Here is a 25,850-nt window from a genome sequence, read left to right as displayed (position 1 = left end):
TTCTTGCATAGTCCTAAGTATCAAGTCCTGTAGAGGTCACTTCCCAAATATCTCATATATATTCCCCCTTCTCCATGGTCATGTCATCGTTTACCTTAAGCCCTCGATGCCTGTCAAGGGCTATTGTGACATCCTCTTCCTCTCTACCCACCTCCCACATCAAGCCAACCTTCACAGGGCTCATTGCTGATAAATCTAAACTCCTAACACCCCCATAAAAGACTAAAAGCTACACGCTTAGCCTTACTGTGGTTTCTCCTCTTTTCTCCACATCACATTCCAGATCCACTGTACTGACAATACTTATTCATGCTTCTCCTCCAAGAATATCTTATATGAAAGAGTATGCGTGGTAAACTCCTACTTCCCTTTCGAGCATCCCTCTCTCTGTGAGGACTTTCCTAACTCCTCCCTCCGCTCTCTCAGTTAGACTTAAATTTTCCTCCACTGGTTTTGTTGTATCCTGTGCATGTCTTCATCAGAGCACTAATTATATTACATTGTCTATTTGCATGTGGCTTTTTTCTCCACTTAGGTTTTGAGCTCCTTAAAGACAAAGAGCATGTTCTATTTGTCATTACACCTTAGCACTTAGCATAATGTCCGACAAAAATGAATTGCGCTTGAATTTACGCACTGGATTTCCTCTTCCTAAATAGCTCAACTATCCTCTGTGGTAGGACAAAAAGAATCAAACAGTTTGGGTTGCCAGGATGATGAACCCTCTGGAATGGCGTTCTCATATCTAGCTGCAGAGGCTACACCCAAAGCCAGCTTCCGGAAGGGGTCTTGAGTCAATGTTGAACAGAGAGGAATCTGAGAGAGCCTAGGGAACTTGCTTAAGGACACACAACTAGTAAAAAGTGACAACAAGAACATAAGTCAGGCCAGGGATTTTTGTTCTTGCCATCCACTGTTTTATCCCTAGTACCTAGAAGATTCTCTGGCACATGAGAGTTCGATCAATATTTGTTGAGTAAGTGACTGACTGAATGAATGATTGACTGAATAAATGAAAAGCTAACTTCAAAGCTCGTGTCCTTTTGATTCTATTCTCTTGACTTCCGATCTTTGTATTGCATATAAATGTGTGTGTGCGTAGATACATCTTTCAAATAAATAAAATTAAAAATTGAATACCATGATTTTCTCTTTATCAGAAAACACAATTAAAGAGTAATGATAGCTATTTACATACTCCCACGTAGAAATTCTAAGCCATTGAGATGTACAACCTTGGTAATTCATTTCATTTACTAAAATAAAAATGGCTTTTTGAAAACAGGTAGACATCCTACCTGGAAATCACATAATTCTACATTTTGGATTAGTTTTTGATTAACTGGTAGAATGAACTTGTCTTGTAAATTGTCTTCTAACTAGCATAAAACAGAGGCTGACAGAAGGAAACTGTGGTTGGACCTGGGAGGAAAGGCAGGGCTGTGCTCTCTGCTGCTGTCCAGAGGCAGGAACCGAGCATCCCCACGCTTCGGAAATCGTAAGAAGCAGGTACAGGATGTGTGTTTCTGGGAAGAACCGTACCTGGTTTATGTTCTTCCACCTAAACTTCTGGGGCCTCTTTTTCACAAGGAATGACAGCTGATTTTATCTTTATCTGTTACTGACATAGACCCAGCCATTGACTGTGAAGTGGGACAAAAGCCAGCAGAGGGATGAAAGAAACCCAAAATAGATCTTCCTTGAACTGATTCGTATCAGAGTTATAAACAGTTCCAGGCATATGAAAGAAAAGCGGACCGACTGGCAAGCACTGTTGCTGAAGACAGGAGCAGAGAACGATTTTTTTCCTTTTCTTTTTTTTCCCCTCTCTTTTTTTTCTTGTCCAGCTACTCAAAGCAAACATTGTAGGAGGTGGAGGCCCTCCCGTTGGAGGTTGTTTACTGTGGATGTACTCACACGCCTGCACACGGGTTCCCCGCCCTCGGCCATCCCCTCTATTGTTACAAAGCACATTTTATAATGCAAATCATGCCTGCTACATGGCTCATTATTTTCCTCTCTGAATAAAATATGAACACATCAATTATGTGTCCTTCTATTTCTAAATGCATATCCTCGTTGCACTGACCGCTTTCTGCCTTATATTTTTCAGAACGTTCCTGACATTTGTCAACTAGGTTAGTTCCAAACCTTTCTAGGCTATTATCTTACTATTTTGGCACTTTTCAAGCTTTCTCTTCCATCTAATTAGTTTGACCTGAAGGCACTCCACGAGGGCAAGCTCTCTTGCGCTGACAACCGCACTCACCACTGCTTGTAATCCGCGTCACAATTACAGTAGTACTTGGGGTCAGTGCAGTTCCGCTCGATGCCGCAGGCGCATTTCTGAATCCCAGGCGCGGAGCCTCCCCAGTAGTAGTGCTTCTCGTTGGCTTTGCCAACCCACCATGTGTAAGGACTTCCATCTACGAGAAAGCAGAAAGGCACGTTGAGATGGTCTAGGACTGAGTCATTACAATGTCACACGTTCACCCATCTTCCCCAGGAGGAATATCACTCTCTGAGAGACTGAACATCACCAACTCTCTTGAAAGTAAATGATTTCAATAACAAGAATATTTAACAAAAAATATCAGAGGGAATGGTAAGCTCAAGTTTTCCCACCAGGATATGCACCTCTTTCCTTGGAAGAAACTTTTACATGTCAAGCTTCAGTAATTTAGGAGTCTATTCTGCAAATCGGCTGCCCAGATGGAGGCGATCCCCAATGAAGGCATAGAGACCACGTACTGATTCTGTAACATACGACTGAGGTCATGACTAGTCATGCTTTTCTGTGAAATAACAGTCATGGCAATCATGGGATATTAGAGCCACACATGGACTTTCATTACATCTTAGTGCGATCTCTTTATTTAACAGGTAAAGAACTAAGGTCTTGAAAAATGAAGCAGTTTTTCCATCACACAGCAGATTAGCTCACAAACCAGACGTCTGACACCAAATCTCACAAGACATTGGACAATGTTCTTTATACGGTATTACTTTCCTTTATTATTTGGCCTGATATTCCATCATTTGCTCATTCATTCATCCAATCATCAAATATCCCTTGAGTTTCCATTATGTGTCAAACATTCTAAGAAACTCAGTAGAATAATACAGGAAAAAGATACAAGTTGAGAATTCAGTTTAATGGGTATTATGAACACACAGGAGGGTGGGTGAGTACAAGGAGGTCATGAAGGAAGGTACTAGAAGAGGTAAAATATTTGAGCTACATCTTGAAGGTTGAGTGGCAGTTACCCAGGTGAATAAAGATAGAAGAGAGCTAAGGGCTCCTAGGCAAAAGGAGCAGAATGGTAAAGTTTTAGGTGGAAAATGTACAAAGGAGTCTATGCATTTATGGTAGAATAGGGCTGAAGAGATGTGTGAGGGAGTAGCATGAGTAGGTAGTTACGGACAGTAGATGAGGGTCATATCACCAAAAAAATCTTTTTCCAAATAATAAGTTATTTTGCATTAGTTTATTTTTTGCTTTTCAGTGTTTATTTCCTTCTATTTAAGAAGTTTGGTTATAATCCAATGTTACTACAATAAAAAAAATTAAATTAAAAGAACACCAAAAAAAAAAAAAAAGGTTTGAACTTCATCCTGAAAGTGATGGGAAACCATTAAAGGATTTTAAGCAGGGAACTGTCATGATCAAGTTTGTGTTTTGAAAATTTACCATAAGGTGAAATAGAAAGTTCTGGAGGATGGAGTCAGGGAGGCCAGATGAGATGCTCATGTGTTAACACAGAGGAGAGACAATAAAATAGCAGTGAAATGGAAAGGAAGAGAAAATAGAGATTTAAGAGGTACACATGGCCTGAGACTGTTGAGGTTTGGGTGGGAGAGAAGGTGGGAAGAAGGGATTGTGAATCAACCTGAGGTTTCTGGCTCAGGTGACTGAGAGGACGGTGATGTGTTTCACCAAGGTGGATAATTGGGTGGGAAGATTAGAACTTTAGAGAATGTCAAAGAAAGGATGATAAGCTTGATACATGAAATAGGCAGTTGGCTAGAGAAGTCTGGATCTCAGAATATTTTCTGGGCTGAAAATCTCGTTTTAGGAGCCATCAGGGTAAACCAGAAATATTGGTAGCAGAAGATATGCCATTGGAATCTTTTAGATCACAGCAGCATTTAGAGAACAGAAAGAGAGGGAAATGGCCATAGTGGAGATGAAGAAGGAAAGAAGTCAGAGAGGACAGAGAAAACAACAAGGAAAGGATTTCCAAAAAAACAGTGTGGTCAGCCTTGTCAGATTTCATAGTGAAGTCCATTAAGATATGAGAATTTAAACTTTTCCTTTTAATTTGACAGCTAGATGGTCATGGAAGACATTCTTAAGAGGAGTTTCAGGTGAGCGATGGGAAGAAGAAGCCAGGTAGCAGCAGGCAGAGGAGGGAATGGAGGGGAGAAGGCTGAGCCCCCGAGAACAGATGGCTCTTGTAGGAAACTGGGGAATGAATGGGATCTCATGGAGGCAGTGCTGGCCGGTAAACGGAGAAGGCTAGTCAATTTTAGCCAGGTATATGGCTAAAATTCCATGGTGACAACCCACCCACCCTTTCAGACAGTTGTGTACACTAGTCCCAGTATCTGTGTGAGTGCTCAGAAATGAAGTTGAAGAAAAAGTCACGTGCTCACTGAGTTATCATGCGAACAGTCACAACATCTCAGCAAATAATACAATAAAGTAACAGTCATACTGGGAATTTTGTAAAAACTGCTGCAGGGCTTTCTCAGACATGCCAATAGTTTTCTTTCATTTTTACCGGTGGGCAATTTAAAGTCATGAAACTGTACTGGAAGACCCATTCTTGACGTGATGAATGAGCAAATGCTCTGAACTTGGAAGCAAGTTCTTCAGGTGTTCTCCTACTTCACACAAATTTCTAGATTTTCCAATTTCTAGATTTTCCAGTTGTGCTGACTTAATTTGGAAACGTCACCATTTTTCCTTTCGTGAGGTCATTTGTGACACCTGAATTTTAATAAATACATTTGACTTGATCTGGTAAACAGTAGAGAGGGAGATTTCAGTACCCTGTTCTGAAGAGAGGGAGAAGCCGGTTCTCTGAGACAAGGGTCCACTCAGAAACCCTGTCTTCTGCCCATCTGAGCCTTGTCCCCGCATATCAGGGGCTGTGTTTGCTTTCTGCACTTAAGTTATTTCGCTTCTCCCTTCTCTTTCCATCAGGGTAAAGAGTAAAGCATCCAATTTCCGATGCTTCCCAGTCTTGGAACCATGACCACTAATAAACCCTTGTTTTCTTTTGATGCGGTCAAATGTTTAACAAAATAAGCCTTGAAAAACCTCATGTATGGAAACTGTAACATCTGAGCCGGGTCATTTGGTCAGCAAGCTGCACTAAGTCTCTGCTGATTCCATCCCTGGCCATGTTACAGCAGGAGGGCAGGGTGAACGGTGCAATGCTGACCTTACGAAGGCATCTGGGGCCTTCCAGCCCAGAGCTGACCCTGAACATGTAGAAACATGACCTAGGCTGTCATCACATCTACGTCACCCTGTACCTTTTCAAGTTGACCAAAGGCTAAATTCTGTCTTGCAAAGCAAATTTTGGTTCCTATCATTGTTCTTGGAAACTAGAGGGTACTAACACACCTGGTGGAGAGGAGGAAACAAACCAGACACCTGCAGAACTGGAGTCATGGCTTGTCCCGCAGGGCACTCCCTCGCACTGCCTGTACCTGAAACAGCCAATGAAAGGGTATGTATCTCAGAACCTCAGCTCAATTTCCAACTATTCCTTCCAGTGACCAGGACAAACAACCTCACACTGTTCTATTAACGTTATAGAAAGTGATGAGAAATTGCGTGAACCAGAGAAGCCGGGTGCGGCTCAGTATTCTTCATAAAAATAAGAACAATGTCAGTAAAAGGAGCAAGACAATTAGCAGCCTCCTCTTTAGCATGAGACTGAGAAATGTGCTGGAGGGGAAATGGAGAAGAAAACAGCACCTTCAGGGAGTACGGAGAAGCCCAGGAGAGGGCGTCTCAGTGTCAAGTTGTTTGGGCTGTAGGTGTCCCACTTGGAGCCCTAAGCTCTGCATGCGATCCAGGCTCTGAACTGATCTCACGGGGCAGACCTCGGTTCTCTAGGGAGGGACTCTCCTCAGATGCCGGGATGGGAATCAAAGGGATGGTCTGCAATCACATTTCTTCTATTCGGTGTAAGGAGGCAACAGGCTCGGGACCAGGTAAGAGTAGCCCAACTTCTCAGTTCTTCCCTCATCCTCCACCTTTTTCTCAAGTCACATATAGTCTTTTCTAGCTGATGTTCTCAGTTAGGCTGATGCAAAATCGACCTTATTTTGTTCTTCTTCCCTGGAAACTAAGTTAAGTGCGGTGCAAAATGTTTTACTTAGCTCTTTCCACATCTGCCACGAACAGAAGAATGCCAACAAGAAAAACATATTCCAGGGAAACAGCAAATGGAACCCTTTGATATTAGCATTGGCTAATTTGGTTAAGTCAAATCACTCTAAAATAAATGATTAATTTAGCCTATATTTTATCTTCAGCAAAAAGAGAATGGTTCAATTTGTGTTGAGGAAAGAATTGCCTTCTTCCAGTGCTATCCTAATGAAGCGCTACTTTCTGCTTTACAAATCATTATTTACCTGTTAATTGACTCTGGGGAAAAGCAGTTAAAGGCAATAAAAAGGGAAAGCCTTTTCAAAAGACAAGAATAAGAAGTGGTGAGAAAAGAAATAATTGAATTACCCAGTGCCAAGAGTTCAAGAACTTCTCTAACCTCAGAATATGAAGATTTTCTTTAACTATGTTAAGTAGGTGTAATCACTGTGACAAGACTAGGTAATAAGGAACCATATTCTAAATTAGCTGGAAGCTAAATTATCAAAGTAAGGTATATTGTATTAAAAGAGTCAGATATGGATTGAATTAAATATAATCACTTTACTCTTTCTACTCACTTAAGATCAAGTTTTATCATGCTGAAAGCTTTACTATGATTTAGATGATTAAACTGGGGAAGGGAGAAAGAAAAGAGCCTACTTGTTTCCCGAGACTTAAAGAAATCAATAGATCTCTGTTATTTTCTCCAAGAACAACAAGTTGTTTCAGAAACACAAGGGCAAATGCGCGGGGACCTCTTGATGAAAATGTGGTCCATATTCGTGATTTTCAAAATGTGTCCTTTGGAACTTCTGGGCTACACAAAGTAATTTAATAGTCTGCTTAAATAAATATTATCCTGGCACACCCTAAGATAAGACCCAGTATGCTCTCTGGGACATTTAATTAGCTCCATTTTATCCTCTTCTATAAGATATTAAAAACAATACCACAAGGGTTTATCGTCTCCAAAACGTAAACTTAAAAGCGTTTTTTTTTAGCTTGATTAAACTTAGCCTTATTACATCTATTACTATCTACTTCTGTACAAATTCTGTGAATGAATCACAACGGGCTTTTAGCGGAGGAAATAGAACAGGTACAATCGCGGCGGAAATTGCCTTTCGTGCTCTGCTGAGCGCCCCCTGCTGGCAGCTCCCGGGCAGCCCCGCCAGACTCCTGCCGTCTGGCAGCCTTTTCCGGCCGTTTGAAGCCCCCTACAGTGCAAGATCCTCTTTCTAAAGAAGTGACTCCTGCTTTGAAAAATCCCCCACTTCCTCCTCCCTTCCATCCTTACCGCAGCATGACCGAATCTTGTTTCCTCCACTCCATCAGTCCATTTCAGCTGACCACTCTGATCTGATTCCAATACTCCATACCAAGGTATGAATGGTGATAATATGCTTTCTAAGTAAAGGCATCTCTAATTGGTGTGATTCTAGACAGTGTGTGCAAAGCATTTCGGTAGCTGTGAGAACCTTCCTTGCAATGCAAATGACCTAGAGAAGAAGGTAGGTGAAACCTTATGATATGCCCCAGCCTGGGCTGGAGCAGAGAACAAGTTTGGAGGTGCTGTAGCTACTAGAAAGCCCTCCAGATAATCTGATAGCTATAATTTGGAAGATCAAGCAGGGCAGAATTCCCTTTTTCTTCAGGATGAGATGTGCACAGTCCAAGAGTTCCAGGGCCCTAAAGCTAAAGGTGACAGCTGCCCTTGACCCATGCATTGGAAGCGGGAACAGGCCACTAGTCCTAGAGTTCGCTGGTTTAGATAGAGGCAGACTCTTGTCTTCGACAGGTGGAGTTCGTCCTGATGCAATCACCTCCAAGAACTGGACCGTGGCCGCTTAAGTCTCAGGATTCTCCAGGAAAAATGAGGGTGGGAGGTGAAGTCACAGGGAGGCTGCTTCCCTGGGTTTTCCCTCTGCTGGGAGATCAGTATAGAGAAGGTTTCCACTTACCTGACATAAGATTCATCTGAAGCTCCTGTCAACACTCTAGAGTCCTGGGCCCACAGAACAGCTTTATAGAGTAAGAGTCTCAGAGGAAGTTCTTGAGACCTGGTCACTAATGCCCTGGTGATCCTTATCAGGTCCACATACACTGACCGGGGCCAAGGACAGTGCAGGCTTAGTTCATAGAACACAGAGGCCCCGGGGCCTGGGTCCCAGAGGAATACCAGACCAGGACCTTGATTTCTAGGTGAAATCTGAGGAGGGGATATGGTGTTTACTACAATAACACCTCCATTTAAAATTCCCAATTTTTTTTTCAGAATAATCTAGTCATTGTAACTCTTTTTTTCTTTTTGCAATTTCATAATCATGGTCCTGAGTCCAAATGCCTGTATTTTAGCACTGTTTAGATTAAGAACTTTAAAAATAAAATTAAAAATCATATATCTTGGCATTTTCATAGGTAGAAAAGGCTATCATCTCAACTTGCCTATAATTATTGTGAAATCAACTTATTAAACTGGATAACAATATTCTTTTTTGTTTCCCAATCACCTAATTCTATGTTGTTCTATGGGAATATAAAGATCAAGCAAAGAATGAGTCCAAAAAAGTCCTGTGGAGCTCATGCTGCAGACAGTGACATGAAGTTTGGAAGACTCATAATTTTGAAGTTATAATATAAACATTCAATTTGGTAGTTAACGGTGAACATTTTCTCTCGCTGTGATCGAATGTCACTAAACTCCCTTGATTAGGGCTGAACAGGAATGAATGCGCTTCATTAGCCTCACGTTGCATCTTTCGGAATCACATTGGATTTTACCACATTTTATTAATTCGAATAGAGACCAAATTTAGAAATGGGGAATTGAAGTTCAGATCAAAATGGACCCGAACTGAAATGTTAATTAATTAAAAATTAATTTCACTGCATAATATTTAAATTTATTTTATTGAATGGAACTTAATAGATTTCAATCAAGGACTGATTCCACTGAGCAGAATTTGATTGAGTTGAATCAAATCACTTTGAATCCTATTCAAATGAATTAGATTTTATTAATTCGAATAGAATTGAAGTGACAGATTAGATGGGAGTTCATAATTCTGAGCAGTATTAAAGAGAACGGAACTCTAAGTTAACTTGGCTTCCGTTTCTGCAGAGGTCACTGGCATTCAAGCCCCCCCCAGTAACTCTGGTTAATTCCTTTCTGCCATGGCCCCAGGGACAAATGTGATTAATAATACCAAAGTGACTGGATGGAACCACATGCTGTTTGTAGGATATAATAATGCACTTTTCTAGTCTTTTTTCACTAGAGAAGCCCTGGCCAATTATTTTAAATATTTCTTTTCTTCTCTATAGAAATGAAGAGAGAATTAACTGGAACTCGGACAATGATCTGTGTGAGTACTGCCTGCTCCCTTTATTGTTATTTTCTGTTAAAAACTGTATTTATCTAATAAAACATGCCTTCCCCTGGCCTATCATTTATGGTGAATGTCTTCATGTCCTGTGCCTTGACTTTTAGTGATTGATAATGAATGCACCTCGGCTTGTTTTATATATAAAAGATGGCTATAACTTTTCAAATTAGTAGCAGAATATTGTTTTGCAACTGCATGGCACGCTGCATAATCAATAGGCACCTTCTTAGTGCAGGAGAGACAATCTGGGGGATAGAAGGGAAAACCTGATTCCTGCCTTCTAAGCTTCTGGGTTAGTGCAGCGATGTTTGTTTAGTAATTTACAACCATGAAAGTTTATGCCTTCATATCTGATGGGGCATACACATAATAAGATGGAAAAAAACCACACATTGTATGTCATAGGAGTGGTGCAGGCAATGGGTCCTGCAGGATTTTGAAGAAGGGATCAATTACCAAGGACCAAGGAGGCCTGGAGAGCCTCGGTGAGGAGAAGATCTGACTGCAGCTTTGATGGAAGGGTGGGACCCAGGAAACCAGAACGAGGATATGAGCATTTCAGAATCTCCTGAATGGCTAGGCCACCGTGTGAAGCCAGGAAACATCAACTGGTTTCAGGAACTATGGGGTAATCGCTTAGGCTGGTGGGGAGGGCAGAGGAGCAGAATATGTGCTTGGAGAAAGGGTTATGGGCACTTCTGTGGTGTTCACACTAGTTTTTATGTAACGGGGAGTCACATTTAAAATTTTTTAAATGTAAAAATATTTTTCATGTACAACTGTAAGTTTATATAAGTTCTAAAGAATAATAATAAAATAAACAGCCTCGTACTTAGTTGACCCATTATCGTTGTTATACGGTATGTGGCTCTTTGAATATATCACATTTTACTAATTCTAATGTTGATGAACGTTGCAGTGTGTCATTTTTTGCTATTTCCACGTGCTCCGTGAACTTGTCTAAGAGTTTTGAGCACATCCCTATAGCAGAATCGTTAGGTCATGTGATCCCTGCATCTGCAAATCATTTTTCCAAAGCACTTGTATGAACGTAGAAGCCCACCCCCAGCAGATAAAACTTCCAGTTGGTCAAAATCCTTGAGTATTAACTGTGGCAACCGCACAGTGGAAAAAAGTACTTCTTTTTGGTTTTAGGTATATTTCGGTGATTACTTATAAGATTGTTGTCTTTCCATGTTTATTCTTCATTTATATTCCCTTATTTTTGAAAATATCTGTTCATGTTTTTTTGCCAATCTTCTTATTGGATTTTTGGTGTTTTATTGATTTGTAGAAAATGCTCAGGAAAATGATCTTATAATAATTATCATGACACAAATTTCGCTTTTTATGGAGGTCTTAATAAGGAAATGTTCTTAATTTTATTTTTTAGTTGAATTTATTAACATTTCCTTCATGGTTTATTGCCTTGAAATGATAAAATTATTTCCTTCTGCTTTTTTATAAACAATATTAAAGCTCTACCATTTCCATTTGGTTCTTTAAATAATCGGGAATTAATTTTTATTAATGACATAACGTAGGAATCCAATTTGAGATTTCTTCTCAAGCTTGTATTCAGAAGAGTCAAATCCATGGGGATGGAACAGAGATTGTTGGTGGCCAGGGCTGGGGGGCAGGGGGTCCAGGGAGCAACTGCTCAATGGGTATGGGGTTTCCTCTTGGGATGATGATCATGTTTTGAAACTAGATAGATAATAGTGCTTGTACAACATTGTGACTGCACTAAGCGTCATAGAAATTTTCACTTACTGTTGTGTTAATGAATTTCACCCCAATTAAAAAGAACAAGGAGGGAAAGAGAAAAAAAAGGAAAAGAAAAAGAAAATCCAGCTAGAACTTTGAACTGAATTACTTTGAATGAATGGATACAGTTGTGGAAAATTTACATGCTTATCATATATACCTATCCTGCTTACCGTCATAATATATCTGTCCATTTAGATGTTTTTAAACATCTCTCAATAAACTTTATAATTTTCTTGATAAAGGTCTTTCATATATTTGTTAAATTTATTCATAAATGGTATACTTTTAAACATTACATATTCTAATACTTTGTGCTGATATGTAGAGATAAAATTAAATTTTTATGTTGATATTGTATCCAGAAAATGTGTTAAACTCTCATATTAGTTCAAATTATTAATCCATTGATATTTTCAATTTTCCTAAGTCTACATTGTTATTTACGAATAATGATAGTTTGTTTCTTCTTTTCCAGTCTCTATCTCTTTATATCTTCTTTCCTGTCTTAATGCAGTGGTTATGACCTACTGTTCAGTGTTAAACTAAGCTGGTGATAAGGGTCTTCTTTATGTGTTTACTGATTTCAAGGAAAATGCTTTAATGGTTAGCCATTAAGTGTCATGTTACTGTCATTGTAAAAAAAATTTCATCTTTTTGTTTAAGGGAGTTCTCTTCCACTTATCATCTGCTAAGATATTTTTTAACATGCATTGATATTTAATTTTATTCAATGCTTTGTCTGCACTTAATGAAATGATAATATGTTGTCTCCTTTTTAGCTGCTAATGTGATGGATTACATTTATAGATTTTTTTTTCCCCTGAGGAAGATTGGCCCTGAGCTAACATCTGTTGCCAACCTTCCTCTTTTTTGCTTGAGGAAGATAAGCCCTGAGCTAACATCGGTGTCAGTCTCCCTCCACTTTGTATGTGGGTCACTCCCACAGCATGGCTGACGAGTGGTGTAGGTCTGCACCTGGGATCCAAACCCACAAACCTGGGCGGCGAGAGTGGAGCATGCTGAACTCAACCACTAGGCCCCGGGGCTGGCCCCTTTTATAGATGTTTTTAATGATAGTATTTGTAAAAAAATCAACTTTGTTGTGATAAATTATTATTTATATATATTGTTGGATTCGCTTTGCTCTTTTGTTGAGGATTTTTGCTACTATGTTCCTCAATGACATTGGCCTGACCTTCCCCATGTTGTGCTATCAGTACGTTTTGGTACTAAGTTAATACCAGCCTCAAAGAATGGTTTGAGGACTGTACAAGATTGGAATTGTTGTAAACTATCTGAGGTTAATATAATTTACTATCTTTAATTGTTATAAGACCATATCCATTTATAGAAGTTTAGATTTTTGCACATCTGTTGTATCCACTTATGTTATATTTTTCTATGAATTTGTCCATTACATCCAAACTTTTAAATATATTGGTAAAAGTTGTATTTATGTCCCCTTTTTCATTTCTGCTAGTAGGTTTTCTCTCCTTTTTCTGACCAATCAGAAATTTATCAATTTTACTAGTCTTTTCAAAGAATCAAGTTGGTTGATCCTTTTGTATGCTTGATTTGTGGTTCACTAATTCCTGCTTTCACATTTATTTTATCTCTTCTACTTTCTTTGGATATATTCTAGGCTCCTTTGTCCAATTTCTTAAGCTGGAGGCTTAGCTCAGAAATTTTCATCCCTTGTAGTTTTTTAATAGATCCATTTAAGACCGTAAATTCTATCGAAATACCACTCTAGGAATATCTCTCACATTTTGAACTGTGTTGCCATCTTAATCTAGTAATACGTATTATCTAATAATGATTATTAATTCTTCTATGAGTCAGGTTATTTAGAAGTATCTTTTAAAATTTTGAACTATACGCTTTGCTTTAAGCTGTCTTTTTGTAAAGGTATCTTTTTAGCTGATGTTTAAAATTTAATATGATCATGGTCAGAAAACAGAATCTACATGACAGCAATAATCTCAAACTTGTTGAGATTTGTTTTAGAGTCCAGTTTGTGGTCAATATTATAAAATGTGTTACATGTGCTTGAAAAAAAAGTTCATTCTCTAATTATTCTATATTTGTTTATCAACTCAAACTTGTCAATTATGCTATTCAGTCCTATCTGTGTTGCCCAATAGGTAGCCAATAGCTACACGCAGCTTTTAAAATTAAAATTAAAATTAAAATTAACTAAAATTAAAATTTAGTTCTTCAGACCCCAGCCTAGAGGCTACCATTTTGGACAGCAAACGTTTTCATCACCTCAGAAAGTTCTTTTGGTCAGTGCCGCTCTATATACTTAATGATTTTTATATTTTCCTGATCTACCATTACCATTTTTGCTCATCTAAAAACGTCTTTATTTGGACTCTCTATATAACGGATAGTTCTTCTGGTGGTATATTCAAGATTGATGGTTATTTTCTCACAACAGTTTGAAAATATTATTCTAATGTCTCTAGGTTTCCCTTGTCAAGAAGTCAGTTTTGTATCCATCCTTTTTGTAGGTAAACTGTATTTTCTCTCAGTCTTGCTGGGGTTTTTTCTCACTCTTGTTTGGATCCATTGTGACTCCTCAGTTTGAATCTGAATCTGCGTACTTTTTCAGTTCTGGTGAATTCTTAGCTAATATGCCCTAAAATAGGGCTTCTCCTCATTTTCCTTTTTTCTTTTTCCAGAACTCCAGTTAGACATGGCTTAAATGTTATTGATTTGATTCCCTCACTCTTAATCTCACTTTTATATTGTACGACTCTTTGTCTCACTGTGCAGATTTCTGGAAGTTTCTTCAGAATCTATTTTCCATTTCACTATTTTCACTTTAGCTGGGTAGAAACTGCTATTTAACTCTTCCATTAAGCTTTTAATTTTATCCATTACATTTTGATTTCTATAACTTTTTCTGGGTTCTTTTTCAAATGCCACTCATTATTTTTGACAGTTTTTTCCTTAATCATATCTTCAATTTCCCCTTAAAAAAACAATCTGATACAATAATTTCAATATCTTACGTTTCTGCAGGACTGAAAATACTATTAGTTATTTCTGTTGGCTCACAATTATGGTATCTTGCTTCCCCACACATTTCATGATCAGTTTTTCCTTTGAGACCATGTTCCTTGGGAATGTATCTGTGGGAATTCTTTGAGGTCCATTTAAGTTTTGTCCCTCTCAGATAATTTGCATTTGCTTTTATCGGATACTTGGGGGTATTACTAAGCTGGGGCCTCTTTGGAATATATTTTTAGCTTGAATTTTTCCCCCAACCCTGCAGAGTGTGAATTCGACCTGCAAACATACAACAGAAGTGGCTCTTTGTCACACCACTTTAAGGGATAATTTTTTTCTTTCTCTTTACCCTGAGCCAAGGCCCAGACGGTCAAAATTCCTATGCTATCTTCTTTTGCAGAGTGGGTTTTTAGTTTTCAGTTTTTAGTTTCTTTTCACTGAGAGTCTAGACCCTTGGATTCTGTTTTCCATAAAAGGATATTTGATACAACTCATCACTTGACATGGCCTCTTCTTTCCCATACGGTAAGGACACTGAAGCTGTAGGTTGCTGGGAACCGGCCGAAGCCCTTAGGCCAGCTTCCAGCTTTAGCACTCATTTATGCCGTTGGTGCATGGTTTTGCTTAATTTTAGGCCTCAGAGGATCTTCCTCATACTCATGCAAGCTCAGCTATACATTTAAAAGGATTTTTAAAAATATTTTTTTCATGCATTTTTAAATGTTTATGGGGCAGGATTTTCATGGTCCCCATTTGGCCTTAAACCTGTAGTAGAAGTCTACTATCATGGGTTTAAAGTAAGTGAGAGGCACGGTCAATGTGATGTTCTGGGGTGTGCCATAAGGGAAAGGGGACTGGAAACACCATTCTAGCAATGAGGTGATAAAGACTCGGGGGATCGTGAACACGGCGTGTCACCTAACAGAGGCAGAGGTAAAATACACTGTGAAAGGCCATCAGTGGGATGGACACCAGATGGAACAGCTCGTGGTGACTCGTTGGTTTGAAAGTTAAACTAGTGTGAACATTTTGAAAGAAATTTCTATTGCAGAGGAGGGTGTTGGGTTGGGGGAAAGCTGCTGAGTGTGATTTTACGTGGGGTGGATCTGAGGTGATAATGGCTCTCACCTGCAGCCTGTTGTACCTCTTTAGGTATGGTTTGTGAGGTGCTGAGGGCATTTAGTGCCCCGGGTCCAGGGATGCTGAATGTGCTGCAGCATGTGAGGTAGTTCTTACAACAAATAACTGCCCCACCCCAAATGCCAGTAGTATCCTGGCAGAGTAGCTCTCTCCTATGGCAATGCCCAGCTGAGGATGAGCAAGGAGACAAGATCTGGGACTTCGAAAGGTGAGAGATCAGAGCCAAAGCTGTAAATCTGTCAGTCATCCATAGTGATAACTGAAGCTGAACGTGGGAAAGAATGCAGGACGGGATGAGTGGGCAGCTTGTGCTTGCCTTGTGGAACGCCTGCAACACAGGAGAAGAGGAAAGACTTTAGAAAGCCAGCTGGAAAATGGAGAGAGAATTGAAGCACGGGAGTCTGAAGAAAGTTTACTTCTCTGAAATCAGCTCTTCTTCTCATTCTCCAAGGCAGCTTATATTACTCTCTTCTTTGTGTGAAGCCACAGTTGATGCAGACCTTACTTACTGCATTCATCATACTGGACGGCAACTGTTTCATGTGTTCCTCTCCCACACAGACAGGAAGCTCCGTCTGGAGACTGATTCTGTCCTTCCAGCTTCTAGCCCAGTGCTAGTCATGCAGCAGGTAAATGAGCACTGAATGTTCCAGAAAGGGAGGGGGAAAGCTTGACCAACATCTCCGGATTTGAGGATTAGGAGGTTGCCAATGAACTGGAAGGGCTGTTTCATGTTTCAAGCGATCAAGCTTCAAGAGGTCAAGGTGATGAGCACATAAGGAAGCAAGCCCGATAATCAAAATAGAAAAGCCACATAAATGTCGGAAGAGAGACATAGAGCAGCCACAGGCGTGACCAGGGAGGTGTGGATTCTACAAGACAGCAGGGTCTTGAACATATTTGTAGTAAAAAAACAAAAGAAATTAACAAAAAGGAAAACATGAAAGCTGTGAAGATGGGACCAATACTGATCAATAACCACAATTGCTCTTAAGACCCTGACCACTTCTTCCCAGTATTCTGGAGCCTCAATCGACCCTACACAAACACAGCCTTGGAGAAAATCTCAGGCTGAGTTTATTATCTCCAGCCCACTCTGATCAAGACATTACCAGGAGAGACATGAAAGGCACAAGAGGGAAGGATAAACCTTAATGCCAAGGCTTTATGAACTAATCCCTTATTCTCTACTATTTAACAAGTTACAAAAGAAAAAAAACCTGATGACATTAAAATAATTAGCCTTGACCTTTAACCCTGTCATACTTAATTACTTTTGAGACAGTAATGTGTTACTACCTGAAAAATACAGCCGTCCCTTAACAGCAGAGCAAGACACTGCTTATGTAACCGAAGGTCACATAGCGCGTCTCCCGTTGAGTGGGGGCAGAGTCCCTTCCTTGTTCATGGGATACCAAACCAGCTGAGTCACACATTATCCATCCATTACCTCCCAGGGAACTAAGATGCTCAAGCCTTTCTCAACGGCACAGCAGTTAATAAAAGTGGCACAAATTCAAAGTCCTCCAATGTCACGGAAGAGCAGTGAGATGACAAAAAAATTCAATAACAATAATGTGTCAGATTTTTCAAGTGAGTAAAAGGGCTACTTACTTAAACAGTGAAACCTCTAAAATTTGCCCTTATTCTTTTTTACCTGACAACAAAAGAATTTAGCACCAAAACATGGAATAAATTTTTCTATGTAAGCATTTAACTAAACTTGTTTTATTAGGCTGCTGATTAACCTACTGACATTAAATGAGATTCTTCAAAGACCTTCACATTATGTCAATTAGTTACTTTTTTTTTTTTCTGGCAAGGCAACTGATTTCAGTTTGATTGTAATGAATGTAACAAATTGCACAACATTCAGAGACACTTTTCAGTTATTGTTGCCTTGGAGCTCTGGATGAATAATTTTATTAAGATGCCTATTAGGAAGTAAACTCCAAAACGTATCCAAGCCACCTGCCTCTCCCATTGCAATTGTTAATTTTCTCGATAACCTTCCTGGATACAATGTCCCTTTTTTTATTAAGAATAAACTCTGTCTCTGTTGCCAACCTCTTGCTCGTTTCAGAGCTTTTGTCCTTGCTGTTCCCTCCATCTGGAACCTGTCACCCTTCGCTGGTCATGCTTCATCTTCCTCAGGCTTGAGCTCCTTCGAGATGCTGTTCTGGACAACCCTATCCAAAATAGGTGTTTCCTGTCATTCCCTCTCAGGGCACCCTGTTTTATTTGATTATGTTAATTATCACCATCTGAAATTACTTTATTTCTTCACTTGTCTACTGTTGGTTTCTTCAGCCGAATGTAAGCTCCACGAGAGCAATAATGCCATTCCCATGACTATTACATCCCTGCTTTTAGTTGACACCATAAATATTTGCTGAACTTAGAAATGATAATTATTTTTGCCTATTGATATTACACAAATCTCCAAAGTAGTTACTAGCCTATCACTGAATCTTTAACGCGAGTCAACACCATATGTCCAAGTGGAACACATTATCTTTGCTCCAGACTTGCTTCCCCTCCCTGTTCCCCAGCTCAGTAGAAGGCAGAGCATGCCTCTGTCTCTTCTGATGGAAATCAAAGAGTCACTGCACATTTCTCCACGTCAGTCATTTACTACATCACTCTTCCTCCTTGGTATCTCTCAAACCCCTGCCCATTTCTCCGCTTCGGCCCTTCCTCCCCAGGCCAACACATCACATGGCCTCATTCTACCCTCTAATCTGGAACGTCACCTTAGTCTCCTCTGGGTCTCCTTGTTCCAGATGTGCTCCCTTTGAACACACCATCTCACTCTGCCAGAGCGAATTTTTACAAAATCACTGAAAGTGCTTCAGTAGCTCTTTGCTGCCTCAACATCAAATCTCATCCCCAAACCCTTTATAATAAGGGTTCTGTCTACTGATGGAGACTTACCTCCTGCTCACTCACATCTTCAGATACATAGAACTGGTCATAGTTCCCTGGATCCATCACACTTCTCTTTATCTCTCTGCCACAGCTCATGCTGTCCCCACGGCCGTGTCTCTGTGGGTACCTTGAAATCCAGGGTCACCTTTTCTGGGAGTCTTTCCAATGCCTACTCTACTCTCCCTCCCCTACCCAAGCCGGATTAAGTGACATGCACCTTACTTCAAGAAACAACAAAAATTTATCAATGGCCTATTACGTGCTAGGTGCAGGGAACATATACCATGGTAAAGCAAAAAGGCCTCTATGTTCTTAGCTACTTGCAGATCAGTTCAGGCTGGCGTAGACGGAGGACAGGTGAATTCTTTTATTACGGAGGGCTATGCTGTGATGGATCCTTTTTGATTTTTTTTCTTAAAGATTGGCATCTGAGCTAGCATCTGTTGCCAATCTTCATTTTCATTTTTCTTTTTCTCCCTGAATCCCCCAGTACATAGTTGTATATTCTAGCTGCAGGTCCTTCTAGCTGAGCTATGTGGGACGCCACCTCAGCATGGCCTGATGAGCAGTGCCATGTCCATGCCCAGGATCCGAACCAGGGAAACCCTGGGCCGCCGAAGTGGAGCACGAGAACTTAACCACTCAGCCACGGGGCCGGCCCCAGATGACGGACCCCTTTTGAAGGATCCCTTTTGTAGGATCCTTTTCCACCTGGCATCTTTTTCCTCTAATATCCACCAGATCTGTCCTCCCTCAGATGTTGCTCAAATGTCACCTTATGAATGTGGCCTTCTTTTATTTAACCTACCTAAAATACCACCATTCGTTCCTTCCCCTCCCCTGGCCTATTTACTTCCTAGCATTTGTCATTGCTGGATACATTACGTACTGTTGTGTTCACTGTTCACTTTCTGCCTCCTCCCCACTCCACCACTACAGTTTAAGATCCACTAGGGCCCAGCTTTCGTTTTTGATTACTGGTAAATAGTGCCTGTCTATAGCAGGCATTCAATAAATATTTTTCAAATACATGAACACAAGTCTTTATTTCTACTTTCTTTTTTCCTACCCAAATAAATAAAAAAAGGGGAAAAAAGAGAAAAAATAAAAAAAGTCATACACACGTTCTGGATTCTGGTGTTTGGGGATTTTTAAATTTGCTTTTGTTTTTTTGTTTCTAGTTTAAGTATTCTTTGCTCTATTAGTAGATAGTTGATTTTTCCTGGGGCAGCTCGATTCTACCTAGTCATAGTTCTCCGTGCCTCAGGTGATCCAAGAAATACTGCAATTTATCTCTGAAAAGTTATAGCAATGATGCACGTACGTAACTGTCTCTGACCCCAGATTTGCAGTCAGTGTTGGTGTTCGTAACTGCATTCATCTTTCAATCAGCTTTCCTCCATTAGCAACAGTCTTATTTCTGTCTTGATTTTACATTGTATCCCTATTCTTAGCAGTACTAGAATCAAAATGTAATTCTGAATCTAGCTTTTCAGAAAGCTTCATAATCTACTTGTATCTTACACTGAATTTTACAGAAAAAGGGTAACTCAGGGACTTGTTTTGACAGTTTGTCATGGGCTATGGTTGTGCAGGTTGACTTCGGTTGGGTCAAGCGTGGAGCTTGAATCCAGCCTGCAGTCTACTCATCAGGCTGGGTGAGGCTAATCGGTCTGCAGAGAAGAGGGGCCCTAACTCTAAGTAGCACTAGGCTCCCTATATTCTGGGAGACCCTGGGATAGCCAGCAGTCAATGGCAATGTAGCACAGTTTTCTCCCCCTGCTATATCTGTCATGCTGTACAGTTATTATTAATGTCCTCATGATCTGAGGACAATTTTACTGAAACAAGAGGCAAGTTTAAAGTTGCATGCAGTGTATTATATTTACAAAGGCAGGTAAACCTTAGTTTAAATGAGCAAACGACTGCTGAATATATTTGTTGAAACAAATAGTTTTCCATTAAACTTTTCATTCACCCATGGGGATAATGGATTTCCTGGGTTCCATCCTCTCCTCTCTGTCTTTTAAGGTCAGAGCAGTGTATAATTAAGGCCCTTACCTCGATAGATTCCTAGCAGATTGTTGAGACACATGACATAACCCATGTGAAGAGGCTGAAGCAATGTTCTGTTAAAGCCCAGCTCATAATCACAGGCTTTGCAAAGACAGACTTCCAAGCCTGCGCTGCCGCCCTGTTAGGGTCGCAGTCACAGATCCGCAATGGCGATTGTGAAAACGTTCGAGACTGTTACGATGTAGCTCTGTTCTAACTGTGGACATAGAGACTGGGGCTAAGTATCACTAGTCTAGAAGCAGCTGATCCAGAACCTGCTGCTTGGGAGTGGACTGCGGAAAACGCCGCCCTTCCCATGCAGACTTCTAGACCTTGCATATTCCAGCCAACGGAGGCTTAAGAGTGCAAGAGAGATCTCCATGAAGGAAGCACTGAAATGCGAGTCAGGAGGTGTGAATTCCAGCTGTTCCTCCATTACTGTCTTCATGTTCCATTTCCTCCTCTCTCAGGCTCTTTCTTGCTCTGTAACATGGGGGCATTGACTTTGATGATCCCTGCCTCTGGCTTTATTACTTTATGACTCTGATTTTTCTATGTATTCAGAAGTGACCTAACGGGTTTATGTTGCCGCATCCACACTTTCTACAAATTTCACATATTGTAGCAACGTTACTCACACTTGTCCGCACTACCAGAGATATACTTCTCCTTTCACGTTTGTTACTACTTATCTTCACATCTACACACAAACATTGTTTTCTCATTCAAGTTTCTCTGAGTCTCACCAGCAAAGGGATGAGCATTTTCACATGAACGGTTGTAAAACCCAGCCCCGCCTATTAAAGCTCTTACCACGTCGCACCATGGCCGCCCGTTTAAACGTCTGCCTCCTTCTAGACGGTGACTACTCGGAGGTTGGGAGTCATCTCGCTTTATCTTCATGTTCTCCGCAGCTATTAAGGCTCACGATCCTCATTCAGCATATATTTATTATACAACCGTGCGAATCCAGTCCCGAGGCTTCAACACACACCCGTGGTAATGCTAATGCCACCTAAGTCCAGCCCCGTCTTCCGGCCTGAACTCCAGCCTGCATTTCTAACAACTGAATGGATTTCTGCATTTGGTGGAGCCCCGTTCTCAGCCTGTCTCCAATGAACTCACCGTCTGCCTTTGCCAAAACACATGTATCCACTTGCTTTTGTGATCTAGAAAACCTGTTCAACAGCTGACCTCCCCTTTTATTTCACAGAGAAACCTCTCAGCTTTCTGCTACCAAACACACAAACCTGTCTACTTAAGTACCATGCCCTCCTGTCCCCTTCTGTTAAAATTTCACCTCCTACCTCTGGCCACTCCCTGGCCTTATGTTGGGGTCCACCCCTTCCTCACTTTCTTACAAGCTGTACACTATCATTTGCTCTTTCTGCCTCTCGTATAGTAAACCTCTGCAATTCTTCCCATTGGCATTAGACCTGATAATCCATCTTATTTGGGAAAACAACCCAAAACTAACAGAGGAGAAGAAATGCAGACCACTGCTTAAAGGACCCCCTCTTTCTTGGAGCTGAGAGACCACAGCAAGCCCTAAAGCTACAATGGAGGAAGGTTTTTGCTCCATCTGTGAGAGGAATACTGGAGAATTGGATCTCTTCACCACTGTTTTTTATATTTTTAAACTTCATTTTTCATGCTGTGTTTGAACAGCAGGCACTGGCTTTTCCTCAGACTGTCATTACCCACCTAAGGAAATACACTTAAGGAAAGAGGCAAGCGTCTGTGTGTCGGAATGGGGAAGCCTCCCCCACAAACATCGCTACACATCTCTAGCCCGGGCCCCCTTCAGATGACCACCACGAGGCTGTGAAAGTGGGCAAAGCGTTCCGTGCTGCTGCTCTGTTTTTCTGTTTGCTTCAGAGCATGTGTTTCTCTCCAGTATCACTCATCTCAGTAATATACAATTTCAAAGACACAATTTCATGCAGATGCAGGAGAAATAGAACAACAAATTCAATGCTCATCTTGCCATCAGTCTTTTGATTAAAGTGCCCTTTCGAGAGAGGTGAACATAACACTTCTCTCAGCCCCTACCCATTATTGCACAATGGGATTGCTGCATTTTTATTGCAGGACTGTGCCTGCCCTTGTTTAAAATTGTTTTGACCTTTGGATGAGCACGTATTAAAAAAAAAAAGTTCCATCTTTCTTCAGAATTAGTAAGCCATAATAAAAATAGGCAGGCAAGTTTGTCATATCTGAATGGCGCCTGGCAGAGTCACAGCAAATATTCTCTTGACAGCTTCATTTTGCTTCTGGAAAGGGCTGCTTGGTGACCCTGAGTCTGAATGCCAGCCCAGTGTAGATGACACCTTCCTTGACAGAACTCAGAGTCCAGATGGCAGCTTCTCCAGCCAATGTCAGAGACCTTGTTTTCTCACATGGAACTACCATTCCAGGAGTGTCATTCATTCTGGGAAAGAAGCTGTTGGAAATCCTCGAGTACATCAATTTGCTGCTTTGCAAATTGAAAGCACCTAAAAATTACCATGTTCAGAAATGTACCAGACATTGTATTAGGGTGAACTTGTAAGGATTGTGAAATTACTGCTTCCTAGATCATTGAGGACAAAAGAGAGGGTCTCTTCAATAACAACTAAGGTTAGTAATAAAACAACACAAGTGTGTGCTATAGTGAAAACCTCGACAGAGTAAACGCTAAGGATAGTAAACCACCCACGATGCAATTTGCAAGGATATTAACTAACATCTTGATTGAGCCTTGTCAGAAGAAAGCTGGTGGGAATAATATCAAATAAAACATTGAAACTGAGCCCAGAAGCTTCAGTTTGGTAAGAACTTATCCAGTAATATTATGGCCTGTCACTGTCAGACTTAAAACTATCTAATTTGTACGTTCTCAAAATGATTTGACATATATTGCCTTATTCTTTCCAGGATGAAATCAGAGTGATTTAAAAAGAATCTAAAATGATCTTTTCTTCCCATAAGAAACAAAGAAATATTGGGGAGTGACAATAATGAGCTAAGTTTAATTCATTAAACTTGAAAGAATTACTCTCTAATCTACAAAAGTATTTGCTAAAAAGACAAAAATTAAACAAAAGTTTTTCAGAAAAAAAAGCTAGATTGGTATAAATTTGGACAAATAACAAACATTAACTTCCTTTCAAGGAATACAAAGATGTTTAAGAAAAATCAAATGATTAAAACATAATCCATTAGCAAGGAAATTGACTTGTGGGAAGATTGAGTTCAATACCTACTGTGTTAGATGCTAGAGGACAAGAATGAACTTGACATTGTTCTTGATTTGAAGATGAAATCAACATCATCATCATGAATATTCTTTGAACATTTACTGTGTACCCAGCTCTGTTGTAAGCATTGTACAAACATCATCTAGGGTTTCTTTAAGAACCAGCCTAGGACATATGCATCACTTTACAGATGAGCATGCCGAGGTCCAGAAGGGCTCAAGAAGTGGCAAAGCTTGGATATGACTAATTCCTAAGTCCAGGTTCTTAAACTCCACATATGAATGTTTCAGAGCTAGTGAAACAGTCAGATAGATAAGCAAAGGATTATCATGCAGTGTGATGTGTGTTATAAAAGAGGCATTCATAAAATTTATGCTTGGGATGACTAGTGGCTTTTACCATGTCAAGAAGAAACACCGGGAATGATAATTTTCCAGTAAGTCATTTTACTAAAATACTATTTCATATCAACCTTGAGACAGAGAAAGATTTTCTAAGCAGCATTAAAACAGCACAGCATTGTGGTGATAGTTACACTATGCTATAAATTTAGTAATTTATAAATTTTCTTTTAAGAATAAAAGAATCAAAAATGGATAAATTTCCTCAAAATTAAGAATTCCTATCAAAAGTCACCAATAAAAAAGTGAAAAATGCAAGCCACAGATTGAGAAAAGATAATTGCAATACATGTATTTGGCAAAGGACTTCTATCCGGAATATATTAAAAACTCCTATAAATCAATAAAAGAAAGGCAAATAACCCAACTAAAAAATAGATAAAATGCTTAAGTAGGCACTTCACTAGAGACAATATCCAAAAGGACAATAAGCATATTAAAACGTACTCAACCTCAATACTCATTAGGTAAATGCAGAGGTAGATACCGCTATACTTCCACTAGAAGGGTAATGCTAAACATGCTAACAGTGTTGAGTGTTGGTGAGGATGTGGAGGGACTGAAATTCCCATCTATTTCTGCTAGGAGCCTAAATTGATCCACCCCATGGAAAACTGGCGGCAGTATCTTCTAAAACTAAGCATATGTCTACTCTGTCACCCAAGTATTCCACTCTTGGGTATATATCCAAGAGAAATGAATGCCTAGTTCTGTAAAGAGATCTGTACACAAATTTTCATAGCAGCTTTATTTATAATAGCCCTAAACTAGAAACAATTTTAATGTCCATCAGTAAGACAGTGAGGCCCATTAATAAAATGGAATTTAACAAATAAAGAAAGAAGAATACTTCATGCATGAATGGATCTCACAGATGTTATGTCGAGTGAAAGAAAAACAGACACAAAATGGTATACACAGAATGATTCGATTTCTGCGCATTTCAGTAACAGGCAAAACTAATTTATGGGGCTAGAGGCAGAATAGTGGTTACCTCTGGGAGTAGTGACAGCAAAGGGGCATGAGGGAACCTATGGCATGCTCGAAATAGTTCACAGCTTGATCTGGACAGTTGGTACAAATGTTTGTATATGAGAAGACTTATTGGGCTCTACTCTGAAGATTAAGGTGCTCTATGCAATGTACTGTACTATGCATATACTTGTATACATACACATATATCTTATAGTTTAATAAAAAGTACAAAAAATATAAAAAAGTGGGCTGAGGCACAAAAGTATGTATTATGTATATATATACTCAGATGTATGTATATACTCAGATGCCATGACTTTTATAAAACTGAGGTATAATTTATTGAAATATAATTTATAGATCATAAAATTAACCCATTTTAAGTATACAATTCAGTGATTCCTAGTAAATTTATAGAGCTGTGTAACCATCACCACAAGCTAGGTTTTGAACATTTCTATCACCCCCAACTTCCTCAGGCCCATGTGCCCTGAAGCCCTGCTCCTGTGCCCCTGGGCCCAGGCAACCACTGATTTGCTTTCTGTCCCTA

The 25,850-nt window shown here is 39.9% G+C and overlaps 1 protein-coding gene across 1 annotated transcript in view; it reads right to left on the bottom strand.

The window, feature by feature from the left end:
- CNTNAP2 (contactin associated protein 2) overlaps nucleotides 1-25,850 on the bottom strand; it is a 1,871,069-nt gene that overhangs the window by 408,122 nt on the left and 1,437,097 nt on the right. Inside the window, exon 14 of the mRNA XM_070616681.1 lies at nucleotides 2,270-2,426. Within this exon, the coding sequence (XP_070472782.1) occupies nucleotides 2,270-2,426 (157 nt within the window). The remainder of the gene's footprint in view (nucleotides 1-2,269; nucleotides 2,427-25,850) is intronic.

The sequence above is a fragment of the Equus przewalskii genome, chromosome 4 (assembly GCF_037783145.1).
Source record: "Equus przewalskii isolate Varuska chromosome 4, EquPr2, whole genome shotgun sequence".
In the NCBI taxonomy this organism is placed as follows: domain Eukaryota; kingdom Metazoa; phylum Chordata; class Mammalia; order Perissodactyla; family Equidae; genus Equus; species Equus przewalskii.
Note: the sequence above shows the minus strand (reverse complement) of the source record. Positions and strands in the feature narration are given on the sequence as shown.